The following is a 26,001-nucleotide window of genomic DNA, read 5'->3' as shown; positions in this document are numbered from 1 at the left end:
AACCAATTACAATCTGGATTAAGAAAATATTAATATATGGCCAAGATATGGCTAAGAAGAAGGCCCAGTCTTGATGCTTCCAATGACTTGAAAGGAGATTGCAACAATGAGTAGAGAAAAAAGACAACAAACTGTGGGTTCCCAGGGATGCAGAGAAGGCATTAATAATCTACAGAACTTTTTTGAATTTACAGATGCCTAAATTCAATGCCATCAACCTGAATGCAAATCTCCAGCTGCACTGGCATGTGCATTTTTAAAATATGTAAATAAAAATAAATAAATAAAACCTCATAGTGATTCTTACAAGAATCTAAGTTTAAGAGTCACTGCCATAGAATATCATTTTATACATGGAAAAAGGACACAGATAGGACTTGTTAACTCTTGGTCAGTAATGCAGGGGCCACCGTTATGGAAAACAGCATGGAGATTCCTCAAAAAGCTGAAAATAGACTTACCATATGATCGAGCAATCCCATTCCTGGACATATAACCAGAGGGAACTCTACTTCGGAAAGATACGTGCACCCCAGTGTTCATAGCAGCACTATTTACAATAGCCAAGGCATGGAAGCAACCTAAACATCCATCTACAGATGACTGGATAAAGAAGTTGTGGTATACGTATATAATGGAATACTACTCAGCCATAAAAAGAATAATGCCATTTGCAGCAACATGGATGGACCTAGAGATTGTCATTCTAAGTGAAGTAAGCCAGAAAGAGAAAGAAAAATAGCATATGATATCACTTATATGTGGCATCTAAAAGAAGAAAAAAGAAGACACTAATGAACTCATCTACAAACCAGAAACAGACTCGCAGACATAGTAAACAATTTTATGGTTACTGGGGGAAAGAAGGTGGGAAGTGATAAATTTAGAAGTTCTAGATTTGCAAAAATCAACTACTATATATAAAAATAGATAAAAAAACAAATTTCTTCTGTATAGCACAGGGAGTTATATTCACTATCTTGTAATAACCTTTAATAAAAAAGAATATGAAAATGAATATTAAGTATATCTGACTGGGACATTATGCTGTAAACCAGAAACTGACACATTGTAACTGACTATACGTCAATTAAAAAAAAAAAAAGATGGATAGGAGGAGTAAAGACTGATAATAAATACAAGTTCAATAATTAGAGGGGGACAAAAAAGGGATAAAACATAAAGTATACAGAAATTATACGAATACAACTGGCTTGTTTTATCTCAACAAATATGTGAGCTTAAAATGGAAATTACACAAGTAGAATTTATCATAGCCCTTAAATATAATTTAAGTAGAAGTTATCCATGCAGCATGCTGATTCTTGTAATTTTAGCATCCTATCACAACTACTTAATGATTGAGTTGAACTTATACATTTAAAAATAACATAGTGTTACAAAATTTGCACAGTCTTCTCTCTTTAGAGAGAAAATGAGATCCTAATGATTGGAAACAGAAAATCATTATAGGTAAAAGGAAAGCTTTTCTCAGACACACAGAAGGGAGAAGTAGTCACAAGCTGAGCTGCTTTGTGGTCTCTTGTTGACAGAGTTCAACATGAGAAACACAACTCTACAGCAGAGCACAATGTACACTGTCTAAGAGGAGTACAAGCATAAATGGTAATTCAAATTCTCCTATTGTAGAAATATACAGCACAACCCACCTTGGCTACACAAAACATTATCCAGGTATTGTTGCCAGATATTGTCATTTGAAAAGTTCAAAAGTTAGAGTATGACACCAGTCCACATTCCAGGAACTTCATAACAATATCAATGAGGGAAAAGAGAGTAGATCATTTTCCAAGTTAAATTTCTTTTAACTTTCAACTAATATACAACATAAATGGTCTTGTTGTGTTTAGTCAACGACTGTTGCTTTTACTGGACGCTCTTTTAATTGCTGGATCTTTTCCAAGTACTATAAGAAAACTATTTTGAAGTCCTGTAAGAAAATTAAATACTGGAAGTGTTTAGGCCCAATATTTATTATGTTAAGAAATCTAATTATGAAAAACTAGTTAGTATCCAACAGTACTCTATTCTGTGATTTAAATAATAAATATACTTATGAGCTAAAAATAACTACATCTTTCAAGAATAGAGTTTCCTTTCTTGCAGATTCAACTGAGGTCCTGTGTTTTAGAACACTAATGTTAGTATTTTGTGATAGAAACTCCTTCCTGACTTGCTGCCAAGTTTGGGTAAAAATAGATATCATTCCATCAGTGTATGACACGCATAGTTCAATTAAATAATTTAGAATCATACCAATAGACACCTGGGCTTTATTATAGTGCATCTTCCCCCTTTGGCATTTGAAACACATGCCCTAATAGGGATGGAGTTTGAAATCGTGCATTTTCACAAATGAAATTTTAACATGACACCAAGAATCCTTGCCAAATGAAAATGGCATAAATCCACATAATCTGAAATGTGCGTCACTTTCATTTCTCCTTATGAAGCTCTTTTCACCCAGATGAGCACACCTACACCATGGCTTAATACTCAGTGAGTTCCTTACTTTATTTCTTCTTGTAATTTCTTTTTCCTAATACTTTTGAAAGATGCTATCCTTTTATCTGGAAGAAGAATTTATAGACAACAGTATTCCAAAAGACATTTTCAAATGGAAACTGCCTCCACATGTTAAAAATGAAAATTTAAAACAAAAGTTCTCATCTACTCCAGGAAAGAAAACAAAAACATATGCATCTGAGGCGTCATTGTTTGTTTTCATTTTCCAAATGGTCTTACTTCCTAGTTTAATCCTAAAATTCTCATAAAAACTCAACTGTGTTAGAGTAACCTCTCTGCCTGGTATCCATATTCCCATTTCCTGATCTGTGGAACCATCTCAGTCTTCATCTAGAACTGCCCACAGGACTTCATCTTTGCAATTTTTCATCCTCCTGGGAGTGTGGTATTTAATAGATGGATTAGCTTCTCAAAGGAGTCAGGATTCGTACTTCTTATGTTTTTTGGCATTGGATTAGACAAAGTCCTCCAGAAATTTTGACCAGGATTCTTGGACTGGTAACTGAAGAGACTAGTTGATCTCACTTTGGTTAATTCTAGGCAGAGCAAAGGACAAAATACTGCATATATACAAGCGTCAAGAATTTTAAACTCCCTCAGTCTTTCAGTGATAAAAATGAGCTTATGAAAGATTCCTGTAGAATCATATTTTTAAAAGGTTAATTATTTAAAATCTGCATCTTAAGAGTTAAATACTCAATTACATTAAACTTTAGTATTTCACTTAATCTAAACATAATATCAGTTTATAGGAGTTTAGTTCATCACCGACATGTAAAGGTACATTTTTAACCTAAAAATAAAAGTACAGAAAGCAAAATTTAGCAGAAAAAAAAATTCTCAAACTGTCTAACCACAAATAAGTAATACAATGATGTAATAATATACAGGAGAAAGTAATTAGACATGGACTCCATTATTTGAAATATCAAATATCTGTCAGTTCTTTCAACCTGGCAATAACTGTAAAGATCCTGGGAGTGATTTCCACATCTACATGCTAAAGGAATTGTAGAGAAAATTTACACATGTGTTTCATGATGTGACTGTGAGCTATTGTACATAATTAGTAAGTACACTTTAGACCAGTGCTGTCCAATAGAAATTTCTGTGATGGTGGAGATGTTTTGTATCTGTGCTGCCCAATAAGGTATCCTCTAGCCCACTTGGCTACTGAGCACTTGAAATACGACTAGTGTGACTAAGAAACTAAATTTTAAGTTTACTTAATTTTAATTGAATAGCCACATGTGCCCAGTGTCTACCAGACTGGACGGTGTAGCTTTAGAGCAAGTAGCCTGTATCTGTAACTGTGCTGTGCCAGTTCCAGTTTGAGGAAGAAAAAGAGCCTTTATCCCCGTAACTGCCACCAAAATGGCAGTCAAGCTCCCAGATTCAGGAGACACAATATGCTACCCTTGCCAGAAGTTTGCTATTGTAATAGGAGGATGGGCCTGGCGGTTAGGAGACCTAAACATACACTTCCTTCATACTGAGTCTCAATTTGTAGAATATAGGGTTGAATAAGATAATGTCCAACCTTCCTAATTATCACCACAGCTCCTTTAACAATCATTGCTTTTTGTTCCCCCACATTCCTGACACTAGCAAGATGACCCCTTTGACCCCTATTTTTTGGACCCTAGGCTGACTATATTTGGAAAATGGCCACTTCTCAGAATGGAGAACAGAAAGAAAGTCAATCGTTTGCCTTAGCATGTCAGAGACTTCCTCATTTTAAGAATATCATATAGTTTCTATAATTTCTCCCGAGCTTTGCCCTAGTTTCCATGGACCAAGAAGCTCCTAACTGAATGGTCTCCTGAAGCATAGTGCTCTTCTGATTCTGGGCAGCCTGTCCTCAGCAAAGGTGCAACCTGATGTTCACATCTACCCTAACGACAGCCAGCCATTGCTTACCCAATCACACTTTCTCCACCTGCCCTGGTCTCCAGCAACCACCCACACAGCCTCAGTCTGCTGTTACCCAACACGGTGTGGAGATGTGAACCCTGTTTGTAGTGAGGCTGTAAGAGCAGAGGATATGCAGTCAAAAGAGCAGAATTTAGGTTGATGGACTATATCACACAATGGAAAGGATAGTGTCCAGAGCTAGAGAGATATCCCTGAATTTCAATCTCATTCCAATAACTGTCTAACCATGAACTATTTATCTTTCTAATCTATCTCCAACTGTAAAGTGAAAATAGTAATTCTCTCTAGATTATACCACTAAAAAAAAAAAAGATACGTCTAATACAGGGGCTAAAGATGCTATATAAAATAAATTTGAAGCAGAAGAGACCAGAGACAGGGAAATGAATTAACAAACAGAACAGTAGCAACAAAGCAGAGCTAAGGTGATGCAGACCTAAAGAAAGGTAGCAGCCATAGTAAGAACAAGGTCAGAAGGAAGTAAAGGCTCTTAGTGATAGATGAGATAACAGGAGATAAAGGAGAGGAAGAAATTAAAGATAACTTCAAGGTAACTGGATGAAGTTAAAGTTAACATAGATAAAAATCAGGAAACCAGTATTGAAGGGTAGGTTAAAAAGAGAAAAGAAGATAACTTTAAGTTAAACTTACAGGATTTTAGATTTTAAATGCAATCAGTCTTAAATATATCTATATCTATTTCAAGAACCTCAAGCAAAGGATCACTAAGTAATGTGTATAAATCTCAAAGCACTTTAGTGGCACAATCAAGGCTAAGGCTTAGATATCTTTATTCCCATATTAAACAACTGGTCTCTTTTGTTTGATCTGAGATGAAAATGTAAGACATTCAAATAAATATTTTTAAGGGCACTTTGTTACAGGAAAAGGTTGGAAATGCAGTTTTAGGAAACAGTAGTGCACAAAAACAGTTGAAACTATTAGAATGGATGAGCTCACAGAATTATGAAGTAGAGAGAGAAAGAAGGAAAGGGCAGTCAGCACTTAAACATGCTAAGAAGATGTCAGATTCAGAGCATCCAGGATTTTAGTCCCACCGGCCCCCTGTCTCACCTGTAAGAATAATGATAATGATGGTGATGATAATATTGACACTAAACTGCTTTCAAGATTGTCTTTCATCAGACTTCCCTACATGATGTAATTCTTATAACAACCTGTGAACAGACAGTATTATTATGCCAGATTTTCAGATAAAGAATTTAAAGGCACACAGAAAGGTTTGGCCAAGGTCACAAGTAAGTGAATAGTCAGGACTTAAACCTAGGAAATTAAGTTCCAAAGAAACAGAGCTGTAATTTTTGTCTCAACTGAGGCACTTCTGAGAGTTAAAGAATAGCAGGGGAAAACTGGATATGTGCAGGGCAAACTAGGTTATACAGCCCTCTGACTCTTAACCGCTAAGCAATCTGCCTCGAACGTCCTACAACCATAAATGTTAGTTCTAATTCTTCATTATTTGCCTGCATTCAATCCACTGAGATTTCTTCTACTGTGTATCCTTTCTCCCACCTTCAATTTCTTCCTTTGTACTGACTTCTTTAACTGCAAAGTTTTCCCAGTGTCCAAAATCTTCCCTGGAATTCTCCCTCACATCCTTGGATTCTTCTATTCCCAAACAAGTATATTTCACTTCAAATATTTATTTCTGTGTATTCTCATGTCTACCTCCACTGCCTTGTCCTTTGTTCCGGTCCAATTCTCATTTTCCTATTTTTGTGCCATGGCCCCTTCTCCCTCCATCGTCATCCTCCCTAGACTTCCATTCATGCTACCTACCATCAGTTACCTTTACAAAAATCAAAGATCTGATTCTCTGATTAAGATTAGGGAATTAATAAAGGGGGTCCAAAGGTACAAATTGTCAGTTATAAAATAAATAAGTCATGGGGATGTAATGTACATCATGGTGACTATAACTAATAACACCATGTTGCATATTTGAAAGTTGCGAAGAGAGTAAATCTTAAAAGTTCTCATTACAAGGAAAAAAAAAATCTGTAACTGTGTGGTGATGGATGTTGACTAGATTTCTTGTGGTGATCATTTTGCAATATATGTAAATATTGAATCATTATGTTGTACACCTGAAACTAGTATAATGTTTTATGTCAATTATATTTAAAAAAAAAAGGACAAAAAAAAAGAATTAAATTACAGATAACTTCCCACTGGTTTCAGAAAAATATTTACAGCTTTCCAGGCCCATCTCCCACTCTCTTCTCAGGCTCCAGACATTCATCATCCATAAGGTCAGAAACTCTCCCCTATAATCTCGGCAGGCCCAGTGGGTAGAACAGCATTCAGTATGCCACATTGTGCTGTACGCCAGAAACTGACACAACACTGTAAGCTGACTATACTTCAATAAAAAAAAAGAGAGCAAGAGAGAGAGACTGTTAAATCAACACAAAGGCTTCCTATTTTGTAATTCTCTTCATCCAGCACTAAGAATAGCATGCTAGGCAAAGAATAGGTTAGTAAACACTTCCCACATTTACTGTTCTACTTTATGGACATGACACAGGTAAGAAAAAAACTGAACAATCTCTTAAATAGGTGGCAATATGATGATATTTGTCATCCCAACACTAGGAAATACAACTTATATTTCATTTTTGAAGCCATACATACATCTTGTGACCTAAAAGATAACTAAGCTTTTTTACTGGTAAAATCTATGGAGTCACATGCAAACCAAGTTATGGGCACAAAAACCTCACAATGTTCTAGAAGGTGGTCCTGCCTTGCAGGGTTAAGCAATGAATGGTAATGACTTAGTTGGGGATATTCTACATTTGTTTACTCTATTAACAGGGTTCCCTTTTGGTCAACAGTGATCACATTGTTGTGTAAACAAATGGATCTGGAGGTTTTGACTAAAGAAATGTTTTAAAGGTGTTTTCCCCTTTTGTTTATGTTGTCACTGTTTGAATGATACCAAGAGACAGAGAGATAGCCCCTAAGAAATCTCTACCCAGGCCTCCTCCACTAAAACCCAATATTTATCGTGGGAATGAGAAACGCTGTGGGCCTGCTTCAATCACAGTGTTATGTTATTCTACCATGTGGTGAAATAAAGTCCTGTTAATTAGAAAACTTTAGAAAATCATGGTAAAACCTGACCTGTTGTAAAGCAGTGGGGGAACAGAAAGAAAGAAAGAAAGAAAGAAAGAAAGAAAAAAAGCCTTCCATTATTCCTTGAATGAAATCAATTCATTTAGGAGGTCTTTTTTACTGTTGTTGAAAACCTGAATACTGCATGACCCCTAAACACAAAAGTTATCAGACAAACTGATATCAATATCAATATGCTTAAAATGTTGGAGGGACATGTTTTAACCCAAACATCAATTATTTTTAAACCAAAGAAGCGAACATTACAATCTAACCCCTTTCTATATGCTCACAGGCAGTACTTGGCTTAGTCATTAAAACACAGACTGCAGGACAAAGACTGCCAGCTTGAACCCCAGCTCTGCTCCGACCACTTGTTAGGCCTTGACCAAATGACTCCACTTCTCTCAACGTCAGCTTATTCACCTTTAAAAAGCACAACATAATAATACCTCCCTCGTATTATGTCATTGTGAATATTTTAGAAAGTCAATTAGAGCACAGAACAGTGTCAAGGTCAAAGCACGTGTTCAGTAACTGTCAGCTACTACGATTACATACGCAACAGGTTTTGGAGACCTTGTCTAACATAGTGAGGAATTATTTCAAATGTATTTTATACATTGAGCGAAATCACTTATCCCCAAACACATCTGAATGAACGATGATGAGTTTCTTAACCGCCCAAAAGCAACGGCAAAACGATCCAAAGTGTGAAAGCCACTAACCATTGAGCCAGTGGTGCTCGGAGATGTCCGTTCTGATGTAATGGTGGTCGTGAGTAGGCCCAAGGGACCGTGTGAACGCAGTATCCTTGCCAAGGAAATCAGAAGCTGTTCCAGAGTACAGGTACTCATCTGCCAGGAAGAAGAGAGTGCACAGGGCTTCTAAGAGTTTACCAGCAGACACGATTTACAATATACTCATTTCACAGCCTGAAACCAGAGATGTTTATTGCTTAAGATCAGAATATATCATTGCATAAATTTCCCTTTCAGGTTTTGAAAAATTTACTGAGTTAAGAAAAGATAATTCAGTGAACTCTGGGAAGCTGATGCCAGAAACATGAACCTAAAAAAAGGCCACACAGTCTTCTGACTTAATAGCTGCACATGCATTTAGCTTCCATTATGAAACCGCTCTTCTTCTTACCCTTCTCTCTACAAATAATTCAAGGATATATTGTAATTAGGACTTCCTCTCTGTAGTAACACAAAAACATATTAAAAAAGCAAACGCCATCATGAGGAATGAATTGTGTAATTAGTATTTACTTAACCGCCACAACCTCAGTGACCACAACTTTTCTCTGCCTAACCTCTGCTGAAAGGGAGCTTTCAGCACTGAAGTCATGCTTTGTAATTAGAACATGGTGCATTCCTTGTAGCTAATCATGTCTCTAATAGTTCTGATAAACAGGAATTTCTGAAAAGGGGAGGATGTTGCCATTCCTGCATACCAAACTAGTTTGTTCTGTTATTTATGTAAAGTGAATATCCATGTTTTACCAGAGACAAAAAGGGGAGGAGAGGAGAGGGGAAAGGGGGTGAGAGAGGCAGAAAGAGGCAGAGAAGGGGAAGGAGGGTGAGAAGACTGAGGAGGAAGCGAAGGAGCAGGAAAAGGGGAAGGAGTGGAAGATAAAAAGGAAGAGAGGAAGAAAAGACAGAGGGAGAGAGCGGGGAGGGAAAGGATGGAGGGAGGAAAAGGGGGGCGCGGTGGTCCGTGTTCCCTGATGCTGGTTAGCACACTGCTGTGGGGGGTGGTGTGTGGCAGGAGAACGTATTACCCCTTTGAGAGCAAAGCCTCTATTTCAGGAAATCTTTATAGCCAACTACTTTGGGCTACACATAATAGACTAAAATAAAAAATAGCTAATCTCTACAGAGTATTTAGATCTTTCTAAATGCCTAAATGTAAAAACAACTACAGACAGTGTTTTATCACTAAAATTCGATTTTTCTCAGAAACTTATCTTTAAAATGCTGCCTTTGTATAAGTGATGCAGATACTTTAAAAATCCTCTGATTATATCCATCTTAATAAGGCTTTTATCGAACTATTTGAGACCACCAACTTCAATACTAATGACAATAGTCAACTTCCAAAGAGGGGAAAAACACACACACAGACACATAAAAGAGAGAAATCCAGTTATGTAAAGTAAATGTAGATATGGTACTGATTCTATCTCTTAAATATATCTAGTGGAAAGTAAGATTTCATTGTGGGGCACATTTTTAAAAACAGAACCACAAAAATAACAACATCAATAAAGACATTATGAAGAAAGTTCAGTAAGAGTAAAGGAAACAATATTTTACAGTTTTCAGAGTATAGGTAATCTCGTTGGTTAATCTTATTTCTAGGTATTTTGTTGTTTTTGATGTGATGGAAATGTTTATGCCAGTTATAAAATTCTGGTTTTTGAAGTGAAAAAAAATTGAACGAAGAGCCACAAGTGGCAAAATATTCTTCTTTTTTATGGGTGAGTTGTATTCCATTACATATATACGCTACATCTTCTTTATCCATTCATCTATTGATGTGCACTTAGGATGCATCCATATCTTGGCTATTATAAATAATGTTGCTGTTAATAGCAGGGGGTAAGTATCTTTCTGAATTAATGTTTTTGTTTTTCTCGGATATGTGCTCAGGAGTACAACTGCTGGCCATATGGTGGCTCTATTTTTAGGTTTCTGAGAAACCTCCATACTGTTTTCCATAGTGGCTGCACCAATTTACGTTCAACAACAGTGCACAGGGGTTACATTTTCTCTATATCCTTGCCAACATTGGTTATTTGTGTCCTTTTTGATGATGGCCATTCTGACAGGTGTGAGATGATATCTCATTGTAGCTTTGATTTGTATTCCCCTGATATAACTGATGTTGAGCCACTTTTCATGTTCCTGTTGGCCAGCTGCATTTCCTCTTTTGGAAAAATGTCTGTTCAGTTCTTCTGCCCATATTTTAAATGGAGTGTTTGCTTGCTTTTTAATTGAAGTACAGTTGATTTAGAATTGGTTTCTGGTGTACAGCATGGATGGACTTGGAGGGCATTATGCTAAGTGAAGTAAGTCAGACAGAGGAAGAAAAATACTGCAAGATACCACTTACATGTGGAATCTAAAAAAATACAACAAACTAGTGAATATAACAGAAAAGACACAGACTCACAGATGTGGAGAAGGAACCAGTGGTTACCAGTGGGGAAAGGGGAGGAGGAAGGGCAAGATGGAGGTGGAGGATTAAGAGGTACAAACTATCAGGTATAAAATAAACTACAAGGATGTACTGTACAACATGGGGACTAGAGCCAATATTTTATAATAACTATAAATGGAATATAACCTTTAAAAATTTGTGAATCACTATATTGCATACCTGTAACATATAATATTGTACATCAACTATACTTCAATTTAAAAAATATGATATTGTAAAATAAATACATAAATAAATAATGGTTTAAAAAGAGACTAAAGGAAACACACCATTAATTTGAAACACAGAATTGCAAATATTTAAGTATTTTGTCAGAAAAAAATGGTGTATTTCAACATAAAAATTGGTTCTGTATAGCCAGGCTTTAAAACTGTCTTCTTTGTATTTCAATTACTTAAGGACTCCTAAGAGGGGTCACCAATACCTACAATCTGTTGTTTTTTATTAAGGGTGTGTCAACTCCACTTGACAGATCAGAACCAGAAATCATCAATCTCATTTTCTGCAGATAATCACTGAACATGGGTCATATATTTTTCAAAACACACAAACACACACACACTCACTTCAAAGGAAGATCACTAGTTCTCACTAAACGAAAATCAAAATGTCATGGTGCTTCACTCTTATCATCTATTCAAACATTTGATGGACAAGTTAAAAAAAAAAAAAAAGACTGAAGTCATGAACCAAACCAAGACAAAAGGAGTCCTTATAATGGGTGAAATTCAAAGGTCATGCTGACATTCCTCAGAAAAGACTTCGGACCAGACAGTACTGCCTTCTTTAAACAGGATAGTCCTCCCATCAGAGAACTGAAGATGTACACAAAGCGAGAGGAGACTGAATGTGCTAGCAAAAATTTCCCATTTCCATTAATATAATAAGGTTAGGGTGAACTTGGGGGGAAAGGTGTTATAACATTCTATGATCTGTATTCTACAATTCTAATACTTCTCCTATGAATTTATCTACTTATGTCTTCTTATTAATCCTCCCAGTCAAATCTTCAACATATTTTATAACATATTATGTTTAAGGAATTGCCAAACTTAACTTCTACAGTGAACCAAACAGGGTCATAGTGAAACGTAAGAAAATTGGAGACACCTAAATGTAAAATTATAGATCGAACGAGTGTGTGTGGTTTGCACTAAAAACAATGCAATCAGAAGTGCATTTAAAGGGTAACTGTGCAGACGTTCAGGATTCCTGGAGCCTCAGTTTATGGATAAGGATGCTAAGAGTAGAGAGACTTGACACTAAAAGACTACAAACAAACAGCCAGTGGAAGATTAATCTAAAACAACCTTTAACACATTCAGAAAATGTGGTTTCATCTACACGTTCCTTAAACACCTCGAAGCAAGAACTGTCGGTAGCTGACCTTACCTGTCATTACGGAAGCGAAAGGTTGTTGAGGATCAAAAGGACATTTCAGACGGCCAGACTCCAGATTATGTGTGTCCAGTTTGAAAATAACTTCCTGTTAGGAGAAATATTAACGTCAGTGAGATTTTTTTAAAAATACAAGAATCAGCAAGAACATAGGAGATAAAAACTAAACTCTAACTCATTGATTCAAGAAAAACTGAGCATATAGCATGTGCATCGTGCTGTGCTCCTTAACTCTTCCACAAATATTATTTCTGGCAAGACTCCCATGTTTTGGTCTCTGTTGGCCCAAGGTAGTCATGATAATCATGAATGAATTTTTCAGTCAGAAGTAGTCATATACTCATCAATTCCTTCAGCCTGGCCCACTATCATAATCCAAAGTCACCATCAAGTACTCATATTTCTTAAGCCTAACAACTCATTTACTGAGCCTAATAAGCCAATTTCCCCACTGAAGAAATAAATTTACCATAACACTTATATTTTCACAACTACGATGGTCTAGCTACCTAAGCATCTGCAACGATACCAAATTACGTAAGGCAGGAGGGCGGTTCATTTTCAGAGCTGTTGATACATGTGGGCAAAAAAAAAAAAATCCTGTTGTAGTATTTTCACTATTATGAAAACACTGCGTACATTAAAGCCACATAGTTATTTTGGCTGAAACATCTATTTTTATAATAGTGGCCACAGACAGAATGGCATTGGCAGACTTTTAATATTCAGGAAAAATAAACAGCTTAAGTTGAACTTTCCAAGAAAAATATGAATGTATAATTAATATGGCCCTATGAGCTTGAGTGTTTCATAACAAGGACAACACTACTATCCAGCGAAAAGACAGATGACTCACCCCTCACATGCACTAGTTAGAGAAATTCAGCATTTCAGACATTCTCTCTAGAGAGCAAATCTACACTTGTATCAGAGCACACATGTAATTATAAGGGACCATTCAGTGCCACTTCCCTAGAAATCAAGCAGTGAAGCAAAAGGGATAGAGGAAATTGGATCATTTGGACTATTATTATTGTATTATGTGTCATTTCAGATCTTTTCCTTTTTAACAGGACCAATAGGAACTACTGCCTTATTAAAAAGTAGCACAATTAACAATTATTATTTCATGGTTTTCAATAAATGCACTTTATTTTTTTTAAACAACTTTAGTGTGGTATAATTTCTGTGCAGAAAACTACACCTGTTTCAGATGTACAACCTGATGAATTTTGACAGAAGGATACACTGATGAAACCACCATAAATGCACTTTCATACTAAGAGAAATGGTACTTAACAGTTAATGCCAACTAAGCATGGGCCAGGGACTTCATTTCCATTGTCTCACTGAAGCTTCACCATAAACCTAAAGGTGTAGCTACTTTAAGAATTTCAGCTTTACAAGAGCAATACTGAGAATACAAGGGGTTATCTTGTTCACCATCACTTAGCTAGAAAGAGGCAAAGCAGTAGCTTGAACTGAGGGCTGTTGAAGTTCATGCTTTTAACTAATCTAGTCTCAGGATTTCAAACTCATGGATTTAAAAATGTGTTGAAATTAATTTAGAGGCTCACCATGACCATGCAACATGATCAAGCTCAAGTATGTTTAGTCAGAACAGGTCAACTAACGACAAGTTGTGATCGTGGCACCTAGGGATGAAAAACGTCCAGTGAGAGCACATTTAGGGCATGTTTCCTAACTGTGGATGCGGCTAGAGATATGTCAGGAAAAAATACCTACAGATCACGGCTCTTAAGTATGTTTAAATATCATTAAGGGCACATAATTCGCCATAGGTCAAACAGAACTGTTGACTCTAAAGTCTATAATGGGAGGTTGTAAAGGGAAAAAGTAAACTGAACTCTGGTGTGCCAGAAGACTATAGTGAAAAGCTAAAAAAAAAAGAAAAGAAAAGAAAAGAAAATATCGGGGAGAATGTCATAGTTGATGCAAAGTCCTAGATAAACCTTTCTAATTGTACAGACGTCTGTTGTCAAAATGCAACATTTCGTTAAATTCTCAAGATAAGCCCATAAAATTGGTATTTGTGGAGACAAAGGACAAGGTCTCCTTTATAATCTCCTGGAGAAAGGAGATAGAAGGAAAGCAAGTTTCCTTGAGCCACAGTCAAGGGCACCAACAGGAAAATGATGTAGAAAATAATGGTTGATTAAATGGACTTCCTGAGATAAACTGACTGAATTAAGTTACACTCCAACTTTTGAGACAACTTCAATTTTAGAAGATTTTTCCCACTAAATTCCTTAAGCCTAATTAATTATGCAAAAAGTACCCATCTAAACTGCACAGCAAGAAATACTGTTGAAGGGATACGAATAGGAAACATTTAATCATCTCAACTAGGCCAAGTTATTATTAATATTATTAATATTTATTGAGATGTACAGCAGCAGAAGGGAGATTCCAGAGTAAAGAACATACTTCCAGTCTAATTTTTAACAGTATCAGGCACTCCCAGTATTGCAGAATAGACAGACAGATTACAGATTTTTTTTTTTAATTTTTGAGGGTGGCGGTAATTTTATAAATTCTGTTTATTTTTATTTATTTTTAAAAAAAATTTAGGGGGAGGTAATTAGGTTTCTTTTTTTAAGTTATTTAATTAGGCTTATTTATTTGTATTTATTTATGTTTCAGTGGAGGTCCTGGGGATTGAACCCAGGACCTTGTGCATGCTAAACACGTACTTTACCAATGAGCTCTACCCTCCCCCTGCAGACATTATTTTAAAATAAAGTTTACACACATACTTTTGAAATATTTGCCTCTTTACCTTTCTGGGTTCCTGTTGCCTAATATGGCTGAGTATTAAGTGACCAAAATGGAACAAGTCCTATGCCAAAGACCATGCAATCATTTTCTTACTTTATACTCAAAATAACTGTGAGTTACTCTTATTATCATAATTTGGCTGAATAAACTGAAGCTTAGAAAGTTTATGCAGAAGACCATGGAGCTGGTAAAAGGACCGGGGCCATAATTCAAACTCTGGCTCCCCATGTTCAAACTCTTAGTTGTTGACAACAACCCTGACTTCTGTTCTGAAATCGGGATCCAACTGCCCACTTGGCATGACCTACAGAACATTCCTCAAATGCAGAACGTACAAAACTAACTCACCATTTCCCCCACAAATCGGTTACTATTCTCACCTCAATAAATAACACCACTCTCCAACTCACTGCCAAAGATAGAAATCCAGGATTCATTTTAGCTGTTTCCTCTTCCTTCTCACTGCTCCAGACACACAACAGTGGTCCCCAGAAAAAGGACTTCCCACAGTTCTCTCCTCTGTCCCTTTTTTTAAAAGGTGAATTTTCTTTTTGAATTTTTTTTATTCAAGTGTATTCATGTACGATTGAAGCATTGTGCTGTACACCAGAAATTGACACAACATTGTAAATTGCCTGTACTTCCTCTGTTCCTTTTATCTGTTGCTGTTCTCTCTTCTCAGCTACCTTAGGAGCAACCTTATCTATTTGAAAATGGAAGTGCCTTCCCCCTGAAAGGACAGCAAATCCTGGGACTAACAGACCATTTTAAAAGTTAAGTCTTCAAGCAGGGCTACCGTACAATGACCTGCACTCCTGACTAGTGGAAAACCCACAAGGCTCAATACTCCTGTTCACTCATAATTCTCTTGTTCACAGAACTTGTAAATTTGACTGTCCCGGGGCTCTCTGACAGTCTCAAACTAAGAAATTAGCTCCTTCTATGTTCCCTTTCAGCACTTGTGACTTTTAGGAGTTAAAGAACACTATTTGCATCCCTCAGTAGGTTGGGGGTTTGGCCTTTAGCCTCCAGCCTCAAAACAGATCCAAGCTGTGGGGCTATCTCATATAATTATACCCTACGCTATGAGCCACTGTTATATATTACCCTTCATCAAAGCTAGGCGAGAGAACATTACACCAGCAACAAAGAATGATGGATTCAAGTTGCCAAGTCTCCTAGTGGTTCAGAGATTCAGCTATCAGGGTTGCTTTACTTTCAAACCATCAAAAGTTGGTTTAGAAAAGGCTGGTTAGAAAAGTTGGTTAGAGAGAAAAATTTATGCAGCCACAGTTGTGGGTTTGATCTCTGCAAGAATCAGTTAAATCAATGTAAAGAAACCTGTTCCATGAGCCCAGCCTCTACTTTCAAACAGGCAGCCGATTATCCTGCAAATACATGTGGTTATTCATAAGAAGTATATACATAAACATAAGGATGACAGTGTAACCCGTCAACCCACACAAAGAAACGATTTAGAAAACATATTCTAAAGCTCAGTTGGGCAAGCTTGCTCTAGAGATAGACTCCTTTGTTTCAATTCCTTGCTAGACCATTTTTTAGTTAGGTGATCTTAGGCCTGTTATTTCATTCCACTGTGACTCAATTTTTATTAACTTGCAAACTGGGGGTTATAAAGGTACCAACTTCATTAAGGGTCCTGTGAAATTCCAAAGAGACAATCCATGTAAAGTGCCTGGCACCATCCATGAGACAAAGAAAGCATTCTAACATATTAGTTATTGATGGAATTATTCCAACCTGCATGTTCCTCTTCTATTGAAATGCTCACTGATAGCTGGAACACATCACTCGTAAGTAATACATCCTTTATTTCCACTAGGTCAATTTGGTCTGGCAGAAATAAAGAGTCCAGTGTGCTAATGACTATCTATACAATTTTAAGAAAATCATTAAAATTACCTATACTTAATGTCTACTATTGTAAATATATGTAACAGGTCAACTTTGTTAGATGGGAAAATAAATTTATAAGATATAATTCTATTGTAAAGTCTTAGGGAAAATAAATTTTTATCAACAGCAACATACTAAATAGATCTAGTTATCAAGGAAACCGAAGAGAAACTAAAACCACACATAGAGGCTAGAAAAAAAGCACTTTCAATGTTTTACACTATTAATTTTCATCATCTCATTAAAAACTTCTTTTCTTTTTCTATTGAAGTAGTCAATTTACAAATGCTGTGTCAATTTCTAGTGCACAGCATGTTTCTGTCATACATATACACACATATATTTGTTTTCATAATCTTTTTCATTACAGGTTACTGCAAAATACTGAATATAGTTCCCTGTGCTATACAGAGGAAACCAGTTATTTACCTATTTTATGTATAGTAGTTAGTATCTGCAAATATTGAACTCCCAATTTATCCCTTCCTACCCACCTTCCCCCAGGTAAACATATAAAACACTTTCAATAGAACAAATTTTTACTAGGTAGATAAAGTATATAACCAAAATGGCAATCCATAAAGTGATTGAGAACATGAACATAAATTCTTACTCAGTTCATACAGAATACGATTCAATCTTGTTATTCAAATCTGTCTAATTTAAGTCATAGGCATTAAGTTACAAATTACTACAGTAAATTGTTTTCATGCTGTTTTATTATATTACCTCCTTGTAGACTCCAAGATCAATATATCCACATATGGGATGAAATGCTCCAGTTCCACACACGTAAACATGAGTTTTGTTATAGGGTTGAAGTACTCGGATGAAATTTGCACATTCAGTCTGTTGGGCATAAAAATAAAAGCATTAGCAAACAACTCAGGTATCTGAAAGATAATCATTCATACCACCTGTTTTTTCAAGTAGATAAATCATCAAATATAAGAGCAAAAATAAAATAGTTTTATGAGTAATGTATAAGCACTTGAGTTAGTAAAGGAAGCAAAACAAAACAAATTAGAAACTTTGGCTTAAAAGAGTACCTTTGAAGCTTTTTGAAGCTTTAAGGTTTTGAACTGATTGGAGTGCTAGAATGCATATCTCTATTGTAGGATTCTGTCGGGCTTCGAGAATGAATATAAACGGAATATGAGGTACCTAGACAACCAATCCACCATGTTCCGATGTTCCCAATGTCTATTCCATATAGATCCTGCTGTTTTCAACTCCAACTGTCTCAGCCACACTGAACAAAAACACTGGACACAGATGTGTATTCCTATATATTATTCCATTCTTATTTTCCAGAATGCGCTGCCACTTTATTACCATTTATATTCAGTGTTACAGCCCCTTTAAGACTTAGCTTAATTCCTGCTTATTCCAGGACTCTCTTCTGCTTTTTTCATAAAATATTTTTTTACACCAAGTCAAAATTTTAAGACATTTTTACGTCCACCTCTTTTGCAAATGCTTAGGCCTAAAAATATTTCTTTACAACTTACTGTCTTTATAACTTAATTAGTTTCTATCCCCCAGCTACTTGTAAAATAATGACTCAGTTTTTCAGAGTCATCACTCTTGTTATTGCATATTATTATCAATTCACCTCCAGTAAGTCGTTCCTTATCTTTACATAAACTATTGGAAACTATTTCTTAACCATGGCTTCATGATTCCTGGGCCCAAAGAAGCCTGAGAAAACACTAGGCAGTGGCATACTTTTATTTTACATTAACACTACCCAGGAGACAAGCAAATGTCTCTGAAGGAGAAACCTCTGGGATTCACAGAGAAAGTCCAGCTTCTCTCTGCATGAGTGGCCATGGGTCTCTCATCCATCAGGTCACTGTTGTTGTTAGGGTCGACTGGACAAAAATACTAACAAAATAAAAATAAAAAAGACAATAACCTAACCAGTAGGGTGGTTTTTAAAACTAAAAAATTTTAAAAGGCAGACAGGTAGCTGATAGGATGATGGTTATTATGTGGATTTAATTAAATAACATTTAATAATCATGTATGACTTATACTGATTTTGACTATACAAACTATCAATATCCCAGGGGCTGATGTTAGAATGAATAGCTGTGTCTGCATATCTAGGGTACGGAGTTCTTTGTACCTAGTTCTTCCTTCGTCCAGCCAGCCTAGTAATTTTACATCTCAAGAATTTGTAGATTCCGGGGAATAAAACCTGCACATTCTACTACAGAACTGACTTTTTGACTCTTCTGCCTTCTGCTTCCTTATAAACCAAGCAGTTGTTTAAGAGTATGTGAAAGGACAGCATCAGTCTCTGAATTAGCCATGCAAGGGAAGGATGTTTCTTTATCAGGTAGGAAGAGTCAGCATTCTCTTAATAGGAGGAGAGCTGCTGTGTATGGCTACTTAGGTTGTATGCTGGAAAAAAAAAAAAGTCATATCTAAGGATGTGCAAATCACCCTGCAGACATCTTTATTTCCCTAAGTATTTTCATCTGTTTAGTATATGTTCTCATAGAATTATTGTATGTAGACTCCTAAGAAAGGAAAATTTTATATTCATTGAGACAATTTCCTGGCAGATTATCTTGTTTAACAAAATCACATTATGTTTCCCACCCTTCCATCAAGGTATCTGATAAAGAAAATTTATTTTCTATTTGCACAAAGGCACCAGAGGGAACTAGCTTTGCGTCCTTTAACATCATGTTAGGCAACCGCACATGAAAACCTAATTCAGAGAGTAAATATGCCATACTGATGGCTTTGAACAAATAATGACACAGTACTATGAGATAGGTCAAGGCAAAAGTATAAAAAATGCATGTGATCCTCAAATAAATTGTAATGATGGCTTCACTGCTAGGGTAAGAGATTCTAATATTCTCCAGCCTTTATTCTGCTCACTCATGCTCACTTAAGGGACTTCTATTTATCAGTCTTTCCCCATTAAGAGATTTACATAAGGAACAGTCCACAGGGAGGGGGAGGGTAGAGATATATGCCTGGAGTGAGGTGGGGTTGACTCACTGCCAGTGATTTCATTATTTTTTCAAAAGCTCAGTTTTATCAAATAGTCACAGAATTCAGAGGGTTATTGTTATGGAGTAGATATCTGTGTCCTCCCAAAATTCATAGGTTGAAACTCTAACTGCCCCCCCAACCCCCTACTCTCCCCAGGGTGATGGTATTAGGAGGTGAGACCTTTGGGAAGTAATTAGCTTTAGGAGAAGTCAGGGCAATGAGATCCTCATGATGGGACTAGTGCCTTTATAAGAAGAGTCCAGGCACTTGCTCTCACTCTCTGCCTTGTGAAGATACAATAGGAAAATGGCCATCAAGCCTACAAGAGTATTTTCACCAGGAACTAAGTCAGAGGCACTTTGATCTTGGGCTTCCCAGCCTCCAGAATGGTGAGAAATCAATGTTGGTTGTTTAAGCAGCCTAGTTTATGGTATTTTGTTATGGTAGCCCGAGCTGACTAACGCAGTGATTTTACAAGATTCTGAAATAAATATTTGTCTAAAGAAATAAAACAACTCCCTTTCCAGATTATAAATTATGCAGTCAGAAAGATTAGGGACTAGGAGAGACACAGCACTGTTTAAAAAGGGAAATAAGGCCCACAGTGAAGTTTTAGGCACATAGGAGATACAATTTTAGTGATTCTAAAGAAAACAAGCTCCGAATCACACCCAGAGCATTTCACATCCTTTTCCAGGAGGACTTTATTAAAATGTAGTCAGCCCTGAAAAGTAACCGACTTGGTGCGACATTACCAAGGATTTATTTATGAAATTCCTCTCTTCTCTCAGATTGGGCTGACATGGGATAGAACAATGTACGGATGAGTCCTGAGTTAATTGACGTAGTTTACAAAGAAGTCAGTTTTGCTCAAAGTTTTCTGCGGTGACATTGATGGAGGGCAGTTCTCTAAGTGGCCTGGAGGCAATGAAAAGGCATTAGCTGCCTGAAGGAAAAAAACCTGGGAAAAGAGATTCTAAAAGATAAGGTCTCTTACTTTAAATTTTGTCTGGGGTGGACATTTCAGCCAAATACCGGAAGGGATGCAAAAAACTTTACAATGATTTCTCTTTTAATTTATAACTTATTTTTTCAAGTCTCAAAGATTCTGTGTTGTTTTCTTTTTATGCACAAGTTTCCAAGTTGTGCTTAAATAGCATGAGCAATAATTAACTTGATTTAATTCACTTAGTGACCTGCATGGCTATCAATGGTAGTGTAATTTTGTGAGGCATGAAGAAAGATAACTTGGAGAAGCAGCTTTTTTTTTTTTCAACTTTCCCTGAAAGCTGGCTAACTTATGAGCTATTGACCACAATGGCAAGAGTTATTGCATGTGACCAAACAATTCAGTTCAGTGAATAATAGACTCAACTCTGGAAAAGAATTGAACTTCTCCTTCCTTCCCTTATTCCTCCTACCTCCTCCCTCCTTTCCCACCTCCCAGAGGTCCACTGGAAAGAGAGAGAATTAAAAAGTATCATTCACCCATGATAGGAAAAAAAGTATCAACCTTTTCATTCTCACAAGTAATAGTATTTGCTTCAATATTTTACTTCTCATATACATCCTTACAGGTATATAGAGAGAAATACAATTAAAGAAAGAAAGAAAATATAAAAATTAATACTTAGAGGAAAAGTAAAAGGACAAAGAAAACCATTTTAAAGGAAAAAATTAAGAGATATGCCTATTTAAATATTTTTAAATCTATAGATCAAATTCGATAACTGGAAAGAATTTTTTTACATGTGTGGATCACACAGTAATAATACATAAATATAAACTCTAATTTTACAATTACCTAAAACAGTATTTATAGTAATGAAAGAATTTCAAGCTGAAACAACAAAAATAATTTTCTTTCTGTGATAAAAATTTAATACACTTATTTTACTCATTAGTGTATTCATATTAACTACTAACTACATGCCACATGCAATATTAGCAAGAGTAAGGGGAAATGTACCTTCTCAAGAGCATCACTGCTGGTTAAAGCTTAAGACACATAAACTGTCTGGAGGGCAATTTGACAATGTGTATAAAAGATTTTTTATCCTTTGACCAGTAATTCTACTCAATAACCAAAGATGTTCACAATATTTATATATAAGGTTTTTTATGTGCAGCATCATTTACAATAGTAAAAACTGGATTTATACCAAAACTCTAACAATTGGGGAGTGATGAAATAATATATAAAGGAATGCAGTATAGCTATTAAAAGTAGTGTTATAAAAAGGAATTTAACGACATGGGAAAATCTTCATGGCAGTCTGCGAAGTGAAAAAAAAATGTTTTAAGGGACTATGTATACAATGATTTCATTCTGAAAAATAGTAAATAGATAAGATAGAAGAATAAACATCAAAATGTCACCAGCTATCTCTGGCTAATGTTCATGGGGGAAGAGATATTTACAGAATTCTATATAATTTTCAAACTTTCTACAATGAACACTTTGTTTTACTTTTACATGTTCTTAAAAAAAATAAAGAATGTAATCAGAGAACCTTAGAGGGAGATCTTTAACCCTATATAATGTCTCCATTGATAAGGTTGTGCACCCCGACAGTTAAGCGGACAGACAGTCCAAGCTGCCCACACCCTGTGCATTCTTTTGCCTAGACTGAGCCATCTACCCCATTCTTTTACAGCATTTTCTTTTGAATAATATTCTAAGCAGAAATAAAATATAACCAAATAGCTTCCTGTCACTTCTTCCCTTCTTTGGATTAAACTGGGAACTGTGTTCAAGAAAGTGGAATAGTTCTCTTGTGTTTCCTCTTCTTCCACTCCCTCCCCATTCCAATTAGCTAACTTTCATTATGGTAAATAATTCACTATTTTTCAGTTATATAGTACCTTTGAGTAAAGGGACAGTCTTTCCAAACACTTGTTAATTCTAAACATACTCTTGGGAAGCAGGTAAAAATTACTAGAGGGAAGGGAGGAGAGAGGGTAATGCCAAAGGCAGTAAAAAATGTCAGTAAAACCACACACTTGTCTCAGTTTTCTGTTGGCCAAAATCTGTGTCATGCTGTAAAATCAGCGTCTACATTATGGTGATACTGAAGAGAGAAATGATTTGAGGGATACAGGTTTTAGTCTTTTTACATCAAATTTGGACCTTTATGTGTAGATTATAGTGTTTTATTAGAGCACGGATTGTGGGGCAAGATGTCTGGATTTAATTCCTGGCTTCACTATTCACTATGTATGTAATATTGGGCAAGTCATTTAATTGCTCTGGCCTCAGTCTTCTCACCTAGAAAATGAGGAATAATGATAAAAGCTAACATGTAGTATTGTTGTAAGGATTAAATAAGATTATAGGTATAAAGCACTGAGTGGTAAGTGCTGTAAGAATGCTAGCTATTCTTAGTAACTCTAATACATAATATTATCTTAAAGGGTCAAATTGAAAAGAAGGAGACAAAAATTTGTATCATTCCTACAGAATTCTACAGCAAACTTTACCAACTTCAGTAGAAAGAGAAAAGCTCCCCAAGTCTCTAATCCTAGGTTAACAGCAGGTGTACCTAGAGGTGACTACTAGCTCCTCAATACAACTGAATTGGAAGAATAGGTCCCATATACTGGGTCTTAGGTACTCTCTAGGTATCAATTCCAAAAAAGTTTATCATCTTTGCTTTAGCTTAATAATAGGGACAACTGAGTTACTATATAACTCGAATTAGTGAACATACTGAACTGAGAACATTGTCCCAATTAAAACCTTCACTGACCAACCTTGAGTGTTTATCTATCATCTATTCCATGGGAAAGTTGACGTAACTTTATTGGAGTAAATATAAAACACCCTTTTCCTACTTGCCTCCTTATCATACATCCAGTACTGGTGAAACACAAAACATAAAAGTGTTCACACTGTTTATGACATGCTTCTACTGTTATGCAACGAAAATTTCTGGATAAATCATAACCAAAACATCTTTTTTCTCCTAAGTTCAAAAAAGTACTGATGCTTTTGCAGATCTGAGTGCCTGCTCACAGGGCACCTGATACTGAACAGGGTGAAGGAATTAGAGACATGGGAGGAAGAATATATTCTAGAATAGTTTAATCTCTTTTATTTCTAGTAAAATAAATGTAAAAACTGTTTCCCGTTGCATTTGAAGCAAATATTCCCTGATATAGTTCTGCTAACATAGATGTGGTTGAAATGATCACATTTAACAGTGACTGAATATGAAATCAGGTATAATCAAAAGTTTCTCTCTTCTGTTGTATTTTGATTATTTTGTTTTACAGGACAGTCATCCTTTGGTATCCATGGGGAATTGGTTTCAGGACCCTGACAGATACCAAAACCCAAGGATGCTCAAGTCCCTTATATAAAATGGCACACAACCTACACACATCCTCCTATATAGTTTAAATCATCTCTAGATTACTTAATACAATGCAAATACTATGTAAATAGTTGTCAGCAGGCAGCAAATTCAAGTTTTGCTCTTTAAAACTTTCTGAAATTTTTTGGGGGGAGGATTTTCAACCCGTAGTTGGTTGAATTTCTGGATGTAGAACACATGGATACCAAGGGCTCACTGTACTGCCTCTGTGTATACGTAATCATGTGTGTAGTATGTGTATCCCTCAGGAAAGCAAAAGTTCCATGAGTGCTTCACACACAAATTTATGCACATATTTAGGCTCTTAGTAAATATTTGTTGAATAAATAAACAAATTGGTGAACAAACCTGTTGTCTTGGATTCTTAATCTTCTAAACTTCCCCTTAACTCATTAAGAAACATGTATGTATCCTATTGTTTTACTTTTATCACACTGATAAAGTGAGGCTTTCTAATCTAATTATGCTTTCATATAACCCACACTATTTGCTGTTATTAAATACAAAGAAAGGCATTGCTCAGCTTAATTCTCTTGGGTTATTGTGGTTAAAGCAAGCATTCTAGGATGTTGCAAAAGAAGCCTCGAGATGTCCATGCCTCTGCCCAGAGTTAAAACTTTTCGTCTTGGGTCACAGTCAGAAAGTGATTTATTTTGCCAAAAAAAGAGCAATTCTCCCTATCACCACAGTGCAAGAAGTCAGGGCAGAACACAGAGCATCTGGCCTGAATCAGAACACTCCGATGGGAAGAGGCAGTCAGAGCCACAGCACTGCTGCACAGAAAACATGCAACACAGTTTGGGGCGCATGTAGGACAGTTTGGACAATGCAAAAGCAACCTACATGAGACACCCCAAAGATGGTGATGGCAGATATTCATGTCTAAGGGGTTTCTCCGGTCCTTAAGCAAGCTTAAACTAGAAGTTTATACTAGGACCCCACTATTTATCCTCTGTAAGTTATTTCCTAGATGTGCTTATGTAAATTTGAGTGAATTATTTCCAGTTCTTGTTCTTGTTGTGTTATTCATTTTCAACCATTCTTCTTATATCTCTATAATGTAAACTTTTGAAAGAATTCTTGTAAATGCTGTAAGTTTAATTTCACCCCAAATTAAATAAAATATCAAGTCTGTGCTTGTAATGCTTAAAACAACTAATGATTTTGTGTACACTCACAAAATATGTGCATTAAATGAAAAATACACAATCCCAGAAATACATTCTTTTCTGATGGTTTATTTTTAAATATTTTAAATATATTTCTGAGATTGTTTTTGGTCAAGAAAATAATAATATTCAGAATTAACACCTTAGAAAGTACAGTTCTTCTAAATTTCTGAGACTCATTTCTTTTGGCATAGTAGAAATATTTTATACTCCATATTAATCTTTACATAGAATATTGGTATAATCTTAAAAATACTACACTAATGCCATTAATTCAATAAAACCCAATATAAATATTTGCTATCATATCAGTACCAGTTTAACAAAGGTATTTTTTAAAGACTGTTTAAAGTCATACTTACATTGGCATCTTTCCCAGCTAATTTACATAGTTCCACCCGTTCCTTTGCAGCAGGCCAATAAATCTGTAAAACATTTCAAGATGTGTTAGAATTTGCATATCTAAAACACTCCACATT

The 26,001-nt window shown here is 35.9% G+C and overlaps 1 protein-coding gene across 3 annotated transcripts in view; it reads right to left on the bottom strand.

The window, feature by feature from the left end:
• SEMA3D (semaphorin 3D) overlaps positions 1 to 26,001 on the bottom strand; it is a 178,581-nt gene that overhangs the window by 56,021 nt on the left and 96,559 nt on the right. For all 3 annotated transcript variants that reach the window (XM_031679711.2, XM_072965104.1, XM_072965105.1), the window contains exons 5-8: positions 25,885 to 25,947; positions 17,692 to 17,811; positions 12,241 to 12,334; positions 8,349 to 8,477 (exon numbers count right to left, since the gene is read on the bottom strand). In XM_031679711.2, coding sequence (XP_031535571.1) covers positions 8,349 to 8,477; positions 12,241 to 12,334; positions 17,692 to 17,811; positions 25,885 to 25,947 — 406 coding nt within the window. The remainder of the gene's footprint in view (positions 1 to 8,348; positions 8,478 to 12,240; positions 12,335 to 17,691; positions 17,812 to 25,884; positions 25,948 to 26,001) is intronic.

Source organism: Vicugna pacos, chromosome 7 (assembly GCF_048564905.1).
Source record: "Vicugna pacos chromosome 7, VicPac4, whole genome shotgun sequence".
In the NCBI taxonomy this organism is placed as follows: domain Eukaryota; kingdom Metazoa; phylum Chordata; class Mammalia; order Artiodactyla; family Camelidae; genus Vicugna; species Vicugna pacos.
Note: the sequence above shows the minus strand (reverse complement) of the source record. Positions and strands in the feature narration are given on the sequence as shown.